The sequence below is a fragment of the Podarcis vaucheri genome (genome assembly GCF_965113315.1).
Source record: "Podarcis vaucheri genome assembly, chromosome: 6".
In the NCBI taxonomy this organism is placed as follows: Eukaryota; Metazoa; Chordata; class Lepidosauria; order Squamata; family Lacertidae; genus Podarcis; species Podarcis vaucheri.
This window is the reverse complement of record NC_138764.1, coordinates 29,809,352-29,830,046: the sequence shown is the minus strand read 5'-3', so window position 1 is coordinate 29,830,046 and position 20,695 is coordinate 29,809,352. Positions and strand designations below refer to the sequence as shown.

The 20,695-nt window shown below is 41.6% G+C and overlaps 2 protein-coding genes across 3 annotated transcripts in view; one reads left to right on the top strand and one right to left on the bottom strand.

The window, feature by feature from the left end:
• Window positions 1–12,968, bottom strand: part of CCDC18 (coiled-coil domain containing 18) — a 30,414-nt gene extending 17,446 nt beyond the window's left edge. The window contains exons 1-9 of one of the 2 annotated variants that reach the window (XM_082227714.1): window positions 12,318–12,968; window positions 9,759–9,937; window positions 9,484–9,634; window positions 9,150–9,314; window positions 7,666–7,775; window positions 6,338–6,466; window positions 3,485–3,581; window positions 2,478–2,599; window positions 1,164–1,473 (exon numbers count right to left, since the gene is read on the bottom strand). In XM_082227714.1, the coding sequence (XP_082083840.1) occupies window positions 1,164–1,473; window positions 2,478–2,599; window positions 3,485–3,581; window positions 6,338–6,466; window positions 7,666–7,775; window positions 9,150–9,314; window positions 9,484–9,634; window positions 9,759–9,904 (1,230 nt within the window). In that variant the 5' untranslated portion in view covers window positions 9,905–9,937; window positions 12,318–12,968. The remainder of the gene's footprint in view (window positions 1–1,163; window positions 1,474–2,477; window positions 2,600–3,484; window positions 3,582–6,337; window positions 6,467–7,665; window positions 7,776–9,149; window positions 9,315–9,483; window positions 9,635–9,758; window positions 9,938–12,317) is intronic. The other variant, XM_082227715.1, reaches the window with a different exon arrangement.
• A 104-nt stretch (window positions 12,969–13,072) lies between these two features.
• TMED5 (transmembrane p24 trafficking protein 5) lies at window positions 13,073–16,722 on the top strand. Its single transcript, XM_082228009.1, has 4 exons — window positions 13,073–13,376; window positions 15,195–15,292; window positions 15,471–15,645; window positions 16,037–16,722. Exons 1-4 carry the CDS (start codon window positions 13,185–13,187, stop codon window positions 16,253–16,255), a joined length of 684 nt encoding a protein of 227 aa, XP_082084135.1. The 5' UTR covers window positions 13,073–13,184; the 3' UTR covers window positions 16,256–16,722.
• Window positions 16,723–20,695: the final 3,973 nt, after the last annotated feature.

The window sequence follows — 20,695 nt, the reverse complement described above, 5'->3', positions numbered from 1 at the left end:
TTCTGACATCAATGTGTTTACTATGTAGATAGATTGCAGTGCTTGAAACAACCCTTAATAAGAGTAGAATTCAATGAATACTGTTCCAGTGCAAGGTCCAATAAAACAGGTTACTCTATATTCTTTTAACACAGCAATAGTCAGTCCAGTGCTTGGAATTTAGATGAATGTTCTGTTCAAGCAGCGGTCCCTTTAAAATGTATTCTTCTTCTTCTTCTTCAATAATGAACTATAAAAACTTTAACAAACACTGGAGTGTTCTTGTATGCAAAGGTGCTTATAAAGCTTCCCCTTTAAGAAGCTGCCCTCTGTATCCTCCCACAGTTCCCTTCCAAGTTTGAGGACCCTGTGAAATGCCTTGCATAAATTACAGGCAGGGTACCATTAGGAGACATTTTTGCCCCTTCCTCTGTGCATAAATAATAATAATAATAAATAATAATTTTTTATTTATACCCCGCCCTCCCCAGCCAAGGCCGGGCTCAGAGCAGCTTACAAGCAATAATAAAAACAAGATGAATGATTACAACTTAAAAACAAAAATAAAATACAACATTAAAATAATGGAACATTAAAATATTAAAATGTAGCCTCATTGCAGGAGAAGGAAAAGAAAAAAGAAAATGGGGGGGAGGGAATCAAATTGGCTCCAAGCCAAAGGCCAGGCGGAACAACTCTGTCTTACAGACCCTGCGGAAAGAAATCAGATCCTGCAGGGCCCTGGTCTCATGAGACACAGCGTTCCACCAAGTTGGGGCCAGTGCTGAAAAGGCCCTGGCTCTGGTTGAAGCCAATCTAACTTCCTTAGGGCCTGGGACCACTAGGGTGTTGTTATTTATGGACCTTGAGGCTCTCTGTGGGGCATACCAGGCGAGGCGGTCCCGTAGGTACGAGGGTCCTAGGCCGTGAAGGGCTTTAAAGGTCAAAAGCAGCACCTTAAATCTGACCCTGTACTCCACCGGGAGCCAGTGCAGCTTGTAAAGCACTGGATGAATATGCTCCCATGGCAGAGACCCCATGAGGAGCCTCGCTGCAGCTTTCTGTACCCGCTGGAGTTTCTGGGACAGAAAGAAGTGCTCCTCCCTTGCACACACAGGCTTTGCATTTCATCCAGTGTATATTTAGTCTGCTGACAGTAACAAAAAACAAAAAGGTTACTGTACCTCTCTTGGTGAACTTTGAGACAACTGGGAAATAATATTTTCTAAGGTTTTTAGTTCAGTTCTTGAATTCTCAATTTCTTGATGATACAACTTGAGGTGATCATTTTGCTGTGCGACAAGAGCTTTTAAGCTAGCAATTTCATGCAATAGGGTATTTTTTTCTTCAAGTACTGTGTCTTGGACCTGGAGTTTATTTTCGAGCTTCAGGATATTCTGCTGAGTGCGCTTCAGTTGCACTTCCATTTCAGCACATTTGGCTTCCACACCTCTGAGATTTTCTTTTCCAATACTATTCTCTTCAGTTAATTGTCTAAACAAATACAAAAGGAGAAAGGTTCAAGGGGGGGGGGGGACCAAGAAAATCTACTGCACCAGAAATACTTTACTTTTTTAAAAAAGCTAGCATGTTTCTGGATTTAATTCTGCATATTTTCTAACTGCAAACACCATGGATTCAAAAACTAAAATTTAAAACAAAAATATAGGGTGATGAAAATCACAGGGAAAATTTGAGTATAAATAAAAAAGTGAAGTGGAGAACGAGCTGGAGCATCTTAGCAGTATTGAGTTCAGCTTCCACAAGCCATTTTAAGCTAGAAAAACTGTTTCAGTTTCTTGTTTCAAATGTTGACATCTATGGGGTTTCAATTATTTTTGCATTTGTTGTCTTATAGAATGGATTAAAAAAAAAAAGCTTTTGAGAAATAGGCCAGACTTTTGCTTTCTTTAGGACCATATGTAGATGGGGTGCCTTGTGCTGCACTGGTGGAAGCATCAAGCCGCCATTGGATACAAGCCGTGATTTCTTATTAAAATTCCAAAACCTATAATTTCTATTGGAAGATAAAGGAAGCATCAAGCTGGGGGGGGGGGAGGTGTCACTGTAGGGAAGGGTCAATCAGAGGTTCCATGGATTGATTATGTTTCCTGCCTCAAGCAACAGGACAGACTTATTACGCACTTGAGAGTGACCTCGTGGCTGCTGCCTAGCGGCAGAACAGACAAGAACTGAGAAAACAAATCACTTCTAGTAAAAATACATGCCGACTGTTGGACTAAACAGTCAGCCAGTTGTTCCACTGTGCAGTCAAACTGATCCCTCCCAATGCGAGATGGGTTGAGAAAACTTTGTTTGGAAAAATCAATCACATTACAGCTTTGCTGCTTTGTCATCTGTCACATGGATTGAGCTGGTCACATAGTGTTGTGCCATTAGCTCAAGGTCAGAGTATTTCATGATCCAAATACCCATTAAAAAAAATGATCATGTATCAATGTTTTCCATGTGGAGGTGTCAAAGGTGAAATGTTTTACCTCACTTGTTCCTTTGTGCTTTCAAGCTCACTTCTATAGCTATTGCATTTTGCGTGCAATTTTTCTTTCTCTTTCACACAGTTCATTAAATTTCTTTCTAAAGTTTGCTCTTCTTCCTGAACCTGAGTAAAAAGAAGACAGTTATCAGCAATACTTAATCTGTTATTAGAGGGGAAAAGTTAAGACTACAGTTCTGTTTTCAGAATCTACTTCAGTGAAAATCTACACTGGCGTGGGAGGGAATGGAAATGTTCTGTCCCAATGTTCCCACTACCCAAATTATATAACTACAACTGAAACCTAAGATGTGCAAAGATCAGAGAATTGGCCTCTGTGTTTGTCCAGGTCAGGAGACAGCAACCACATAATTTACCTTTTGCCACTTTGCTACTGATTGCATCAGAATGGCATCTTGGCAACACATTTGAATTAGAATAATCCAAAGCCTGGACAAAAAGGTTTTCAGGTGCTGCATGATGCTATTTTGCTATTTGATGTAAATGAAGGGTTCCCCCACCCCCTGACCTCCAAGATATCACTGGAGCAGCACAGGATTGCCTTTGCCTATAAATATAATTTTGCTTTTGTAGCTATGACATAATATTGATTCAAATTTTATTGGTACTAAGACTCAAAAGGTTGTGTCAGCACTGAATTTGCTCAGCAATAATTAAAGTTACAAGCTGTCTAAAAGCATAACTATTCATAATATGTATAAAGAAAACCATTTCTTCCAATGCAACTGAATGGGCTGTTTTAGCTAGAGTTGGTTCCCTCCAGGACTAGGTTGTGCTCCTGTGCCCTTAACAGTGAACCTGGTGGTTAAATTAAGGGAATTATGCTCTTCTTGGCACAAAGATGATTTCTGCTGGTCAGGCTATAGTTAAAAACATAGGCGTATGCTAGAAGAACATGAATAATCATAGCACTGAGATATGATCTTGACACTGAGACAAATACACATAAAACACTATTAAAATGATTGACATTTTCTAGTCAAATCTTACCTTTTCCAGTTTCTCACTTATTTTCTCTTTGTATTTTTTAAAAGTTCTTGTCAGCTCCTCAGCATTAAACAAAGCTTCATTTCTTTGACATTCAGTTCTTTAAATGAAAAAGGTATGTCAGTTTTAAACAAACCAAGTGAAGTAATGGTATAACATTATACTCACGATATCAAAGCTTTGGAACATAAAACATTGTAAACAAACAACACACGGTAACAGACATTTGCTTTTAGCCTTTCGTTTCATTCAACTGCACCTTAATAAATGGCATTATAGATTTTTTACATGACAAGGTTTACAGATGTAAATATTTCATCGGAGCAGTAACAGTGAAAATTAGTATTTGCTGAGCATTTCCTTCAGAGGAACAGTTAAGCATTTGGATGTCATGAAGCACAACAGTGTTCTCCAGTTTGAACGCTGAGAAAAACATGTATGCCTTTCACTGAATGACAGCAATGGGTGCATTTTATTTCTTCACCATTTTCCAAGCAATAAATGATTCAACCACTAAAGTTAAAGATGAAATACATCACATCTAAAATAGGAGAATACTCCCTGTAATACTGAAAAAATAAAACTCTAATTATGATAATTATGCACTGCTAATTTATTTCCACAGCACTGACAGATATATAGAAGTAATGGGGATATGCAAACATAGCTAAAGCTAACAAGGAACGCTGCAAGAACCCTGATCTACTCTGTCTAAGGCTGGGGAACTCACAGCCTATGGGTCACATTCACCCTGCTGATCAATTTCCTCCAGCATGATTTTTCCTTCATTAAAAGGGACACTCTGGCTACAACAACATCTGATCCACTCTGGGTTCTGCCTGTGGTAAACATTGGGCCACAGCTGGACACTCATCTCCGTAACTCCTTCTGGGCTCCTCCACTCAGCCTGTCCATTGGCACAACTTGTCCCTCAGCCTATAGCATCTGGGAAGCCAAGAGTGGGCTGAAAGCCAAGCAACAATTTGGCTGGCATGCTTCACTTGGCACACAGGAGGGCACAAAAGGCAAAGCAGCAAGTGGAACTCAAATTGCACCTTGACTGCCATCTCCTGTGCACACACAGAGCACGAATTAAGTATTCTTGTAAACCACCCACTTTTGGCTCTGTCTCTGTCTACCACTGGCTCCAACCCAACTGACTTTTCCCCTGGCTCAATGGCCATTCACATAAAAAAGGCTCCCCACCTCTGCTCTAAGGTTTTGTTCTGACATGATTTATTTCCTGGAAATTGGGAGTGGGCTTCATGAACATGCTTTTATGCAGTCCCTTCCTTGCTCCTGACACAAGAAGAAACCAGGAGAAGAGCGCTTTAACTTGATATCTCCCTGATCCATTCATGTTGCACTGTAAGGGAGACTCAATGGTCAAATTAATATGGAATCTATTGGTTCAGCCATTCCCTTCTCCCCATAGGGAGCAGAATAGGGCAGAGGTAGAAACACACAGGGATGTGCTCAAAAGTAGAGCTAAGTAACTTCTTGCACCAGTGAAATGACCTCAGCTTGTGTAAGGAGTCTTTCCCCCTCTCCCCCCTACCTCTTAAATTTGTTCTGGGGAGGGGTCTACTAAGCCTCCAGAATAGGTTTTGGGATAGCATGCAGTGCCTGTGAGAGGAAGGGGGGAGAGTCCCATTGTGCAAGTGCAATTATTGTGCAGTTGTGCAATTATTTATTCGAATACCACTCATCTACCACAGACTACTTCCAGTATCTCTCCAGGAGGAAATGACCTCTTAACAGCCTTGATGTATCTATGCATAGGCAACTACCGTATTTTTCGCCCTATAGGACGCACCGTCCCATAAGGCGCACCTAGTTTTTTTGGGGGGAAATAAAGGGGAAAAAATTATTTCCCCCCCAGGCGCGGGGCTGGGGCGGGGGAGGCCCGAGCTTCCCCCGACCCCAGCCCCCAAACAGGCAGCTCTCTGCAAGCCGTGGGAGCCCAGCGCTAGCTCCCGCTGCTTGCGGAGAGGTCCGCGAAGCCTGGACGCGCTGATCTCAACGCGCGCAGGCTTCGGCATGCAGGCAACTCTCCGCAAGCAGCGGGAGCGCGGAGAGGTCCGCAAAGCCTGGAGAGCGAGAGGGGTCGGTGCGCACCGACCCCTCTCGCTCTCCAGGTTTCAGCGAAAGCCTGCATTCGCCCCATAGGACGCACACACATTTCCCCTTCATTTTTGGAGGGGGAAAAGTGCGTCCTATAGGGCGAAAAATACGGTATATTTTAGTTCAGGCCTTTTTTGGATCAAGGTTTGAAATGCTTAAACTAGGATTTACTAAATGTAATATAAATGAGAAAGAATTCTTGCAAATACTTATTTCTATTCAATTTGAGAAGTTGTTTTAATCTGTTCCAAAAGCAAACAACCTGAAAATTTGTTTAACGGTAAAAAAAAGTAATACACATCTACATGACATGGTACCAGTACAGTGGTACCTCGGGTTAAGTACTTAATTCGTTCTGGAGGTCTGTACTTAACCTGAAACTGTTCTTAACCTGAAGCACCACTTTAGCTAATGGGGCCTCCTGATGCCGCCACGCCGCTGGAGCACGATTTCTGTTCTCATTCTGAAGCAAAGTTCTTAACCTGAAGCACTATTTCTGGGTTAGTGGAGTCTGTAACCTGAAGCGTATGTAACCTGAAGGGTATGTAACCCGAGGTACCACTGTACTGCCAGTCATTCCATTTTTTTCTTATTTAATTAGGATTAATTCTGAAAGAATGTTGTGGGTTTTGTTCAACATCAGACAAAGCATCTTAAAACAAAAAATTTGGAGCAAGGAGATATGTCATCAAGCTATCAGAATAAAAATCAAGCTCTTGTGTAATTTGTCACCTCTTTCCTTGTTTGCATTGTTCAATTAAATCAAATCTAATTTCTTTATATTCCTCCTTCAGCTTCTGGAAAGAATATTCTTTTTCCATTAGCCTTTTCTGGCTTTCCTCTAATTTATCTTCTGCTTCTCTAAAAACAAATCAGAAAACAGCATTTTAAACAACACATAATACTCATAGATGCGAATGCGTAATTGTGTGCATGTGTACACACACACAAATAACATGAACGTATCTGGTTAAGATCATCAGGTAATGGAGAGCATTTCCCCCTTCCTCTAGCACACAAATTTGAAAGAAGTGGCCAATCAGGTATCCTACAGATCAGGTTTTTTAAATTCAAACCAGTATTTTGGTGGGTATATATGGAGATAGATGGTTTGGATCTTGTTAGCTATACCAAGTGCTTGCCTGAATGAACAAACAAGTTTTACTAAGCATTTTGCCCAAAGCAAGCAAGCCACAATCTTTCTCCTTTATTCCTCCTAACAAGAGATTTTAAAAATCGAAAAACCTGATCAAAACTAATAAATATAGAACTTAACTTCTATTGGAACAACAGTAAGTTCAAGATGCAATCAATCTGCATAAGTTATTGGGGAAAATAAAAATATAACAAATATCAATTTAGTTGTTTGGTGGGATAGAGTAGAATGATAGAATAGTTAAATTCAATGGGTTTAAGGAAATATCATTGTATTATTTATTAAATATCAAGGAGCTTTGTGAGTAGTTATTACAATTTAGAATTTTGTTATGTTAATTTAACCAACTAGCCAACTAAAATTATCATGCTATGTCAAATGCTTTTAAGCCATTATGGTGTTTTATGTCCTACTATGGAAAGTATGGGGGGAAACCTTTTTGAATAACAACAAGAAAAAAGTATGATCAGAGCAACACAGATGTTTCTGATCTCCTCCTCTGGACTGTGAAAGAGGTGAAGAATAGAGTACACAAGCCTGCAGCTTGTGGTCAATAGAATTATAAGTCAGAGGTTGGAGATAAGTGTACAAGTAATTCTGATTTTGCTGTGAGTTTTCCAAATTTGAAAAAATAATAGCATAAACACTCCTGTTTTTAGGAGATAAATCAAATGAAATCCAAGACTCTTTACTCACCCTCACTATGAGGTGCAATAAGTGAGCCAAGCTATCTATTTTAGGATGAGGGTACCACATTCAAACAAGCATTATATAGCCCCATTCTCTCATTACTTCCCGTGGCAAGGAAAAGGATCATGTGTACATCTGAGACCCATGCCAAAAAAATGGATGAACCAAACCTGAAGATTTGAAAAAAACAAATAAAAAACAAAGGGTTCACTACTTTAGAGCTTTATCTTGTGCTTGAACTTCTGCTTCCAAACTTGCTATCTGTTCTTCTAACATTGGAATGCTGACAGAGTGTGTACTCAAAGTAGATTCAAGGAAAGATATCTAAAATATAAATACAATAAGGAGAATCCATTAATGAGTTGCCTCTTGACTTCTGAACATCATACAGTGGCGCCTCGCAAGACGAAATTAATTCGTTCCACGAGTCTTTTCATTTTGCAATGTTTTTCGTCTTGCGAAGCACGGTCCGCCACAACTGCGCCTCTTCAAGCGGCTTTAAGAAAAAAGCGAACAAACTCGCAAGACGTTTTCATCTTGCGAAGCAAGCCCATAGGGAAAATCGTCTAGCGAAGCAACGCAAAAACCGAAAAACCCTTTCGTCTAGCGAGTTTTTCGTCTTGCGGGGCACCACTGTAGTCACACACACAGCCACTTGAATAGGAGTTTCTTTTGAAGAAGGCTATTCCTTCATTAGTTCCCAAAAAGCTCTCTTTGCTATACTGTGGGGGTTTTTTAATTAAAGAAAATTACAAATAGTCCAATCATTTAAATTAATACTGTTCAATTTTATGTAATTGACCAGAATGCAAATATTTTCTGTATTTTATTCTCACTTCATTGTATCTACCCAGTATTGTTAGTAATTAGTAATCACTCACTAACATTCATTATCAAAACCATGAGCCAGAGATCTGAAATTTGCTTATCTACCGTACATAGTCCAAGGCACACATAACTACTAGGAAGGGGTTGGGAAGTAATTTGAGAACAGGATATTTATGCATTTCTTCCCCAAAACTGAGGATTCCAACTGTCCCCCAAACTGATAGTGTTACTCTAATGTTAGCTAGAAATCTGGTATTTGATAAGCCTGAGGGAAGGGGGGTTATCTAAGAATTTGGATATCTGAAGCTCTTTCCCTCAAACAGTAGGGCTCAAAGTATGCCTTCACATGTTTAAAATATTTCTAGGGTGGTGGATGATGCTTGAGCAACATTATTTATCATTTCTTAACATATGCAATCCTTTCTGCTATGCAGGGAAAGCAACACTTAATTGCCATACTATAAAACAAAACTGTAAAAATTCACAAGTTATTATTGCTTCACAGATTTCTTAGGCACATACCTAAGATTTAAATGTAAGCCTAAAATAAAAGCTGTGAATGAGATGAACATGTAACATACAATTCCCAATCATGTATACATAATGCTGCAAATCCACATACGCATAATTGCCTTCTAACTTTGTGCAATACAACTTTTGGGTAACACCCCTGAAGTAATAATTTCATGATCTCAACATATGGCTCACAGGTTTACTTTCATAACATGTTTTAATGATTGTCACCCCCATACCCCTGATCCTGTAAGCAAGTGTACAAATATAGAACTAGCTCCTTAACTCAAGTTAAATTAGAATAGTATCTTTAGCAAATCAGAATGCCTCAAAATTTTATCTTATTCAAATACCTACCCGTGCTCTTGACTGATTCAGTTCATAGTTTATTGTTTCAATTTTATTCATTAGATGATGGTTCTGAGAAGTCAAGGATGCATTTTTTTCACGGACTATATTCAATTTATCCCTTAGTATCCCATTTTCTTCTTCCAGGGTTTTATCCAAAGACAGCGAGTAACACTGGAAGGCAGAGAACAATATTTGCAACAAATACCAACCAAAGTGATTCATTCATCTTATTTTTTATGATTAACATTATGAACTGACCTATAAAACTAACTCCATAAGAATATTATATACAAACTGTCAGAAAGAACAAACAAACGTCCATCAAATTCTGAATAATTACTTTGTTCCTGTGTTTCCTTGAAGAATCCCTGTTATGCCAAGGCATTCTGCTCAGAGAAGATTGAGCTGAACAATTATGTAATTCACTAGGATCAGTGAGATCTTCCATGGTTAAAATCTCAAGCGTGTCATCAGAATTATATGAATTCGTACTAGAGGAAAACAAAACAAATATCAATACCTTCCCTTGATTTTTGCAGCAATTTTTCCAACAGACTATCAAAATTAGGACAATTTGCAACAAATATATTTGTAAACAAACACAGTACGTTTTACCTTTGGACAGATACATAAAGCTCTTCTCCTAAGTCTTGTAAATTTCTTTCCGTTTTCTTTAGCTGACTCCTTAATGACACAACATTTGCAAACAAGTCTTCCTCATCCGTATCGTGATCATGAGAAGTCCATAAGTTACGTTCCATTGATATTATACATTTGTCTAATGTAAAAGATAACTACGAAAAACATATCAATAAAAGCACCTTCCACCTTTTGAAGAAGAAACCCTTTAAAAAAAGAGAAAATAGCCCTCTGTTTCAGATTTTGGCTTTATAGTATGACAGAATCGTGATATAATGCTTCCTGCAACCAGTTTGCAAATTTGGAGTTGAACATGTATTTCCCTAACACTCTCCCCTTCCTGGCATTCACAATGGCCAGAGCAAATTAGGCTTCCTCCAGTACTGCTTTGTCTACTGTCATTTTGGCTATTTTACTTTCACGTAATTACCACTGTCCTTTCTACATTACATTTCAGACCTCTCCATTTGCACCACAGTGTGTCTATATACACCAATTTAAGATTACACTTTTGACATCTGGTGAAAAGGGCGGTCTGCAAACACTTTTCCTACAATAAAATTTGTTAGTCTTGCACGTGCCACAAGGCACTGCTGTTTTGTCACAACAGACAAACACAGCTAACCCTCAGGGGAGAAAATCCCCCTCATAAACACTATTTGCAAACAAGCTTCAGACAAGATTATAATGTTTAGTTTGTAAAGGAACTGTGGTTAGTGCCTCTGCATTCCAAACACAAACAAAAGTAAGGTTAACTTTGGAAACTGAATTGTTCTGGGAGAAGGCAAGGGGTGAGAATAAAATTTGCAAACTATATTTTGCAGAAAGCCATTGCAGCACTCAAGTAAAGTTTTGTTTGTTTTTTGCTTGCTGATCTGTATGCCAATGCAGCATGGCTTAGCTGCTCCTTGCTCTTCTGAAAAGAGCATTTTAAATCCAAAATTTAAAATGACATTTTTGAGGGTGCATTTCTATAAACAAAGGTGTTGGGAGACCCAAGAACACCAGGGTGACAACAGGCTCCCCGCTACCCTACGACCCAATGGCAACCCAATCTTTTGCTGACTGTAATGCTGCCTTTTACAGCATCTGGAACAGTTCATCTGGAACACCTCATTTCTTATACAGTGGTACCCCGCAAGACGAACGCCTCGCGAGACGAAAAACTCGCAAAATGAAAGGTTTTTTCGTTTTCGAGTTGCCTCGCAAGACAAATTTCCCTATGGGCTTGCTTCGCAAAACGAAGCTTGCCCCGGGGACAGCGGATCTTCTCTTTTGAAGCAAGGGGCGGCGGGGAGAAGCGATCTTCTCCCCGCAGCCCCAGGTCCGGGGACAGCGGGAAGCGCTTCCCGCTGCCCCCGGACCTCTTTTGAAGCAAGGGGCTGCGGGAAGATCGCTTCTCCCGGTGCTCCGAAGCCGCGCGGGGAGGAGGGAACACCTGCCCCCACCACCCGGCTTCGGAACGCTGTTCCGAAGCGGGGCGGGGGGGGCGGGAACACCTGCCCCAGCCGCCCCGCTTCGGAACGCTGCTTCGAAGCGGGGCAGGGGGGTGGGAACACCTTCTGAAGGCGGGCGGGGGGCGAAAGTCTTTGTCCCCCCTGCCTGCCTTCCCAGGGGCTTTTAAATCGCCCCGGACAGCGGAGAAGTCCTCCGCTGTCCCGGGGCGATTTTAAAATGCCGCCCGCCAGCATTTTAAGATTGCCCGGACAGCGGAGAAGTCCTCCGCTGTCCCGGGGTTTTTTAAAATGCTGGGGGTGGGAAGAAAAGCCCTTGTCCCCCCCCCCCAGCCTTCAGAAGAGGTCCAGGGACAGACTGTCCCCGGACCTGGTCTGAAGGCGGTTTCCCTAGGAACGCATTAATTGATTTTCAATGCATTCCTATGGGAAACCGTGCATCGCAAGACGAAAAACTCGCAAGACGAAGAGACTTGCGGAACGAATTAATTTCGTCTTGCGAGGCACCACTGTACCCAGCTCTTCAGTGGTCTGCTGCGACCCTTACAAAGTATTCTCCGGCATCTCCAAGGGAAAGCATTGCCATGTGTGATGTGCTATTCCAGTACTCCCCTTTGCCTAGTTGAAGCTGACCCGTTACTAGTGTTGGCACTATAATAAATATTATTATTATTATTATTAAATTATTATTTATACCCTGCCCATCTGCCTGGGCTTCCCCAGCCACTCTGGGCGGCTTCCAACCAAATATTAAAATACAATAATACATCAAACATTAAAAGCTTCCCTAAACAGGGCTGCCTTCTGGTGTCTTCTAATCCCAAACCCCATCATCGCTAGCGAGCAGGGACAAGGGACCAGGCATGATAGGAGCTGTAGTCCAACAGCAGCTGGGGGACCCAAGTTTGAGACGCACTAAAGCTGTGCCTCTCCCTCCTGATGTTTTACTGGACTGCAACTCCCATCACCCCTGACCCAACGTTGGTCAGAGCTCATGGGGGCTGGAGTCCAGAATCACTACCAACCTGCCTCAGGCTGCCCTCATCTATTTATTTACTGCCATTCAATCTTGTCCCCCCACCTGCTGCTGCTGCTCTCCGCCCTGCCAGTCCCAGAGAGCACCAACCCTGCACAGCTGCTGCCCCGGGAGGCAGGCTGACCTTCTCGCCTCAGGGGCCACCCTTCTCTCTAGCAGGCGGCGGCATTTTTCCAAGGAACCGCCTCAGCCGCGCGGGTTCCAGGCCAGAGCGCCTCGCGTTGCTTAGCAACACTGCCTCCACGCCTCTCCCCTTCAAGCATAGAGGCCTCGCGCCGTCCCACAAAGCGAAGGCGCGTCCCCTTGGTTTCCCCATTATAACCAGCCCTAACCGTTTAGCTATTGGACTCCGCTGCGGACTCAATCCCTTCAGCCAGAGCGGCAGCCCTTGCTTACCAGGCCCTCTCTGAGGAAACGCCTCTTTCAATCAGTGCGGCCCTGTCGCTTCGCGCGTTCTGAATCGCGGCCCTCGGGGCGACCCGTCTCTCCTGCGTTCGAACTGCGCGGGCCGTAACCTGACAGGTGGGGGGAGGAGACGGTTGCGGCCGAAGCGGCTACTTAAATCCTTCCGCGCTAAAGCTCTCGGGAGCCGTAGTCCCTCCTCCCCGCCCTCCCCGCTTCGCCCCTTCCGCTTCCTTCCCTGCCCTCAACTACATTTCCCGCAGCGCCTTGCGGTGTCGAGGAACCTGCTGTCGGCGGCGGCGGGCACGCGTTTTTTTCAAACCGAGGGGAAGTCGCTCCCCTCGCGCTCTTTCCTCCCCTAGGCGGAGCTGCGGCGCGCCGTGCATTGTGGGTAACCAGCCTCGTTCTTCGCTTCAGAAGACCTGAGGCGAGCGAGCGAGTGAGACCGGACGGCCGGGAGGTGCCGTCTCCGGAATTTCCCGCTTCCTGGGTATCGAGGGCTCGGCGGCCATGGAGGCGGAGATGCGGCGGTGCCTGCTGGCCTCCCTCCTGCCGCTGCTCTTGCTGCTGCTGCCTCCGCCGGGCGCCTCGGCTTTCGCGACCGCCTTGGACAGCGACTTCACTTTCACCCTGCCCGCCGGCCGCAAGGAGTGCTTCTTCCAGAGCATGCAGAAGGAGGCCTCTCTGGAGATCGAGTATCAGGTGAGGGAGGGAACCGTCGCCCTTCCGAGTTTCCTCAACTGCTTGGGGTAGGAGCGCACGTGTGAACGCGGGCACCCGCGCCCAACGTGCAATCTCGAGGACCAGCTCGCGTGTTCGAGTCGTAGGGAAATCCATTCCCTTGGCTGCAGTCGGGGATGCCTCCTGCAAAGCGAGTGGAAACGCACACAAACGCCCTGCATGTCAGAAAGGAAAAATGTGTGTGCCTTTTCTGAACCTCCCTTACTTGCTGCACAGCCACATAGAATCATAGAGTTGGAAAGGGGACCCCAAGGGTCATCAAGTCCACCCCCCTTGCAAGGCGAGAATCTCATACGTGACAGATGGCGAGCCAACCTCTGCTTTAAAACCACGAGGAAGGAGACCTGTCCACCATCACTCCTGGGAGGTATTGTTTGGGGCTCCAATATGCAGACCTGTGTCTGTTAGCACTGTATGCAAAGAGGCTTATGTCCAGGGAAGCGTGCTTCGGATTGTAATTTGCATTTTGTTTTTCCATAGTCCGGTAGAAGTAGTAATGCTGGGTCCTGAAGAGGAAAGCCATATGCTGTGTTTTCTGTTGCCGTGAAGTAAAACGGGACCTTAACTATAAAAGATGGGGTGGGATGGCATGAAAGTCACCTTTAGCCTCAAAGTACCAACCTGAATATTTTGATATACCTGCAGGATCAAAACATTAGGGTATAGTTCTGAAGGGCCAGAAAGAAAGCCATGTGAGTATTACTTCCCTCTAGCTTCAGAATGACAATTCTTTTTTCCCTTTTTTTACATGGAGGAAACAGGCTAGATAAATGTCATGAAAGGCTGGGTCAAACTGGTTTGGGAGCTTGATCTGATGACCTTAGCCAAACAGAGGCCTTCTGAAATTTATTTAGAGCCACGTAAGCCAAATATGTTGAAATAGTGCTGGATGGAGGTTTGAGACAAGGTAGAAATGAGCAGCATTTCTGCTCTAGTTGCATGGAATGCAACTGGTACATGTTCCTGTGGTGGTATTTAATGGAGCATGATGTATGGATGTAGAAATTAGGGGTGTGGGGAGGGGGCATGCATTGGAGAGAGGCCCAAGGACCAGATAGAAGAGCATGGAGGGCTGCATTCAGAGGAGCCCAAAGGCAAGTAATGTTTATTAAAAAAAATTAAGAGGTCTTCAAACCGTAATCTAGAAACTGTGTTAAATCTTCCTGGAGATCACAGTTGCTACTCAAAGGTGTAAGGTCTTATGTACACTGACACTCGTTCTTAAAACATCTTGTCTATGAATGCAGCCATTTGTTCTTTAGTGGTGTGGTTGAAAGTGAGTACTGAAGTACCAAGCACTATCTGAATGCATTGAATAAAATTACAATGTAGAGAAATGGGAAGCAGCTCTCAGTCAGCTCTGCTGAGAGACCACCCACCTCCTTTTGACTTATGTGCCTCAACTGTTTCCATTCCAACTGGTTTGTTATTTTGTTCCTCCCCATCCTTTTTCCTTTTGTGTCATAGCTTTTTAAACTGTAAGCTTGAGGGCAGGGATAGTCCTGATTTTTATTGATCTCTTAGCTGCTGTGGGATACTTTTTGACCAAAGAGCAGGGTAAAAAAATCTTTAAACAAACTACTTTTGCCAATTGTATCCATAGTTTCCTAAAAAGCTAAAATACATAGTAGTAATCTTAGATAACATCTCAGTGTTCATATAGATTCATGTGGCTTTGTCTTCAAGTAAGATTTGAATATTAAACATGATTCATTTTAGGTTTGCCTTTTTCAACAGAAATTACACTTTGCTCATATACGCTGTTTGTTGACTTTACAGGTTCTCGATGGAGCAGGTTTAGATATTGATTTCCATCTATTATCACCAAAAGGTGAAGCACTAGTTTTTGAACAGAGAAAATCGGATGGAGTCCATACGTAAGTTTTTAAATGATTTCATTAAACATTAGTTAAACCATTTTTAATGGCATTCTAAGAGCTTAGTAATTAAGACTTCATTCCTGAAATGTACGAATGGGACTTCACCGGAGGGGATTTTTCTGTTCCCTCTTCCCTTCCTGAACTCATTAAAGTGTAATGTATTTTGTGTTTACAGGGTGGAGACAGAGGATGGTGACTATATGTTCTGCTTTGACAACACATTCAGCACTCTGTCAGATAAGGTGATTTTCTTTGAACTGATATTGGATAACATGGGAGATGAAGAGGAAGATTGGAAGAAGTATATCACTGGCACAGATCTTTTGGATATGAAGCTAGAAGATATTCTGGTATATATCTACAATCCTTTTTTAAAAAGCTATGGAGTGAATGGCTCTGTATGCTTGGAATTTATTTGCTCTCCCCTCTGCTACTGCTTTTCAATAGGATCACCCTATTGAAAGCTGCACAACTATCTCTAGTGGCCTTAAATTGTGATAAGTGTATTATTGATTAAATATATAGCCTAAATTCTGTAGCATGTGAAAAGAAACGGAAGTGTACATACCTCAGCTTTGAAAGTAACAGATGCAAGTTCTCATTTTGAGGCTTTGGAACTAAGCACGGTGGCAAGGAGTTGGGGCTCACAAGGTCATTGCTATATTTTGTAGATGAGTCTGCTGTGTTGAATTGTGCGCTTCTCTTTTATTTTTCTAAAACTAGTGTTTTGATCTTTATTAGGAATCGGTCAACAGTGTGAAGTCCAGGCTAAGCAAAAGTATCCATATTCAGACCCTGCTCAAAGCATTTGAAGCTCGTGATAGAAACATACAAGAAAGCAACTTTGACAGGGTAAACTTCTGGTCCATGGTCAACCTTGCAATAATGGTGGTGGTGTCAGCTGTCCAAGTTTACATGCTGAGGAGTCTTTTTGAAGATAAAAGGAAAACTAGAACATAACACCAGTGTCTTAAACAGGGGGAAATGCAATACACTGCTAAAGAAAAAGGAGATTGATGTTTTTCCCCAGCTTGTTTTGAATGAACAGTTTTTAACATTCGTATGTGACTTTTTAATATGAGCAGAATGCTTTTCTTTGCTCCAATAAATTGCAATAACTTGGTTTATTAAGATGGTGGATAACTTAAAACTTGCCTGAATCCTCTCAGCCATCTATACTGCACAATGACTGCTAGCCTAAAGGTAATATTTTAAAAAGAAAAAAGATTCATGAAGTTATGAATTGAATTGTGTATTTCGTATTTGAGTCCTGCCTTGGATATGTCTGTTAAATGGAATATTTGCTACGGCAAACTATGCTGTTATTTAGACAATATTTTTAAATGGGTGTAAGTGAAGACTCTTGTGCCTTATTTGTACTAATTAACAAACTTATTCAACAAAAATTAACTGGCATCTGAAATGTATATTGCTTCCAAATTCTTTAATTTTCCTCACTTTGTGAATTAATTTTAAGTTCAGATCAGGGTTTGTTTGTTTGTTGTAGCTAGCCTTCATAATTCAAAACTGCAAAAACACAAGCTCAAGAGTTTTCCGTTTTTTTAGTTGTTCCGCAAGACGAATTTCCCTATGGGCTTGCTTCGCAAGACGAAACGTCTTGCGAGTTTGTTTCCTTTTTCTTAAAGCCGCTAAGCCGTTAATAGCCGCTAAGCCGCTAATAGCCGTGCTTCGCAAGACGAAGAGACTCGCGGAACGGATTAATTTCGTCTTGCGAGGCACCACTGTATTAGCAACCAGTTTTGAGGCCATGTAGCCACTTACATGCATACATGTTTGTAAAAGGACTCATTATACCCAATTTGGGGGACTTCGTGCATCGCTTTTATTCTGCCACACAAATTAATAACATTTGAGTTTTTTATACACAGGCACTTCTAATGTGTTTCAAACCAGGTTTACTATAATAGCACATTCCCCTCATACACCAGAGGGGTGGTCAACCTGTTGCTTTGCCAATGTCTCGCTCCCATTAGCTACAGCCGGTATACTCCATTGTTAGAGATAACAGGAGTTGTCATACAGCAACATTTAGAAGGCTAGAATTCATAGCTGTCAACGTTTCCCTTTTTTAAAAAGGGGAATTCCCTTATTCCGAATAGGATTCCTCAGAGGAAAAGGGAAAGGTTGACAGCTATGCCCTAGATACTGTAGTTCTGATTATGTGAGAGAGGATGGAGATAGAATGCTCCGGTTTTCATGGTTACTGGGTAGGGTAGCTGAAATTGACTTACAGCTAAAAGCCCAGTTTACCTTATTGTGATTTTTAAAAAACAGCAAGTTTCCACTTTTAAATTTACAACTTAAAAATAGCTGGGAAACTTGCACTGTGATTTATGAATACAAACCCAGAAGCAAATCCTATTATGCAGTGGAACTTGGTTCTTAGTTAATGGGCTAAGGGTTACATTTTCCAAACTTTGATTAAAGCAGTTAACAGTTGCTCATCAAAATGCCGTGCATGTTTGGAGAAGAAATAGCACACAACCTCCATGTCATTGTTTGCATCCTGAGATGGCTCCTATGGCTGTAATCCAGCAAACCTGGATGTCCCAAACTGATTTCTGAACGTGCGTGTGTGTGTATATTCCATGCTTAGCATGGTTAACATGCTTTTTTTTTTTTTTTTTGCTTGAAACTACACAAACACGTCAGCTGCTGAAGTTGATATGCAGATATTAATTCAATTCCCATTATGCTAAGCAGCTTATGTGGGTTAAGTGTAGAAATGCATCTCAAACATAGCTCAAGGTTTTGAACCACCAGGTAATAATTCTTGTGAACTTGAACCTATTTTTCAACAGTATTAGATGTCACATACTTTTGCCATAAAGTTAATACTGGTGTGGCTAATGATACATAAATGGTTACCAGTTTATAAATGTATAAATTATTATGTGAACATATAAGCATATTAAGTTACAGGTAGCAGACCAAGTAGTTATTTACAGCTGCTACTATGCTTATCCTCTTCTGCCCATATTCATATTTTTTACATACCAATAGTTCAAATAATTGGGCTGATTTAAATGAGACTTAGTACTAGTGACCCATAGCTATACATTTTGAGGCTGCAGCAATGGGATCTCTAGCTGGCTGTAGTTATCTACTAAATATCAACAGAAACAAAGTCTTAAAGACAATTATATGAGAATTATTCCCAATTTGAGGAACATAGTATTAAATATACCATGCAAAAGTGGATGCCAAGGTTTCAAAATATACGATCTTTTAGCACTGTAATGTTAAAAAGTATCTTCACCAAAAAGCTGTGACTAAGCCTTCTACCTCTCAGTTTATGCTAATGCCAATTGATTGGTCCTTTACAGTTCTGGTTTCCAACAAAACTTTAAATGTATATAAAATAGGGTGATAACCAACTGTATCGTACCCATTCTCAGTCATCCTCAGTAGACACAGTGAACTTAAGTTAGTCGGATACCATCCACATTGCTGGGGACTTAACAAGTTGCCTACTATGGCACTCATGGTTGTGCTATACATTTTCATAATGCTGCAGAATAGTGTGTGCAATTCTACAGGTAAGAATGAACACAGCAGTAAAAATGAACACAACGGTAAATGGATAAATTTCTGGCTGGAAATGGATTTAATAAAGGAATTCTAAACTTAATGTGTATTCAGTGTTTATTATTTGATTTCTTACCCATTTCACCTAAAGTCCCAGGGCAGGTCGTAACAACTTAGTGGTAAGACATGCATCTTTTGCCTAGAGATCAATGATATCCCTGCCACTGCCGCAAACACTAAAGCGAGAACCCTATTCATTAGTATGCATTGGGCATGGTGTATAGGAGTGGGAAACCTTTTTGGCTCCGGCACAGATCCTTATAAGAATCTGCCTCAAGGGCAGGATTAAACTATGTCCTACCACCCCATTTACTGCTGTAAGCAGGTGGCCATGGTTTAGTTGAAATTACCTGGCAGGCCAAATTGGGAACACAATATTGGCTCTCGGGCCATAGATTCCACATCCCTGTTGTGTATATTATCAATTCATCCCAGCTACTCAGACTGCAAAATTTAGAAAATTCAAATCTGCACAATCATAAGCAAGCATAGCTGTACTTGGCAACAGAATCTGATTAATAATTTTACACCCCCCCTTCTTTACAAGTGGAATAACTGATTTATAGCAAGAAGGTAAGTAGCAAGCAGAAATGCTATATAAATAATTTTTCCATTTAGTCTTTGAAGTTAGGGCAAATACAACAAAACAGGCTGCTACAAAATCAAGTATTATACAAGCATGGCTTAGTTTTCAAACCGTGATTGTGGGCTGTGCCATCTCCAATTTCAGGTTGGGACTCATGACAATTTTTTCTACCCTCAAAAATCTGCACTAAATGGGATATTCTCTTAATTCTGAAGCACTATAGTCCAGCAACTGCATGGTGTAGTAAGCTATCAACAGCATAGTTTAATTTGTTAGTAGACAAAACAAACTGGGAGCAATGACTCTATCTCATATGAGGAGTTCCATCTGAAATAGGAGAAATGTTGAACCAGCCATAACAGCCAGGCAAGATTAGTACTAACTAATGTCTGCATTATTAACAAAGCTGTTCTTGTGACCCCTGTGTCATTTTCCCTCTCACCTCAATTTGTTCATATGGCCTCTGCTGGTGGAGCGGGCAAACACTGGTTACATTTATTTCACGGAAGGACGGGCAATTCCCTTGCTCCAATGCTATGACCTCAAAACAAAGTATAGCAGCTGCCTCCATAAAAACTGATACTGGGTGATTTAGTTCCGTCTGCTTGCTAAACGCGGGGTCACTATTTTTAGCACTGCAACTTATGCAGACCATTGAAAATTACAGTAGTTATCTGGAAGCTACTGAGAATACCCAATTAATGAAGCAAAACTATGCAAAGATAACATCTTTAAGAATACAACTCCATAAAAACGCAAACAAGCATTCAAATTTTGTACAGCAGAATATAATTCACTAGTTTGTTTTAAAAGTGTCTCACTAGAGATTCTGAACTAATAACAGAAATGGATCAAATTAATGTGGTCTCAACTATGGCATACAGGTGCTAAAACCAATAGTGAATTGTGGACTACTCAATCTAAAGATTAAATAATAACAATCATCATCATTATTCACCTATCTGACTCGGTGGCTTAGAATGGGCTATTATTTAGTGGTCTAAATAGTTTTCTCACATTTGTCACCTACACTGCCAAATTTTATGTCCTGCAGTTTATAAAAGCTGAAGGAGGTTATATAGTAGTCAACATGCAAGAATGCTCTTTCAGGCACTAGAAAGGGAGGAGCAATGTTCAGATAATTAGCCTCATTCCCATATTTATGCCAAAATCAATCCCACTGAGTTAAAGGAGACTGCATTGCC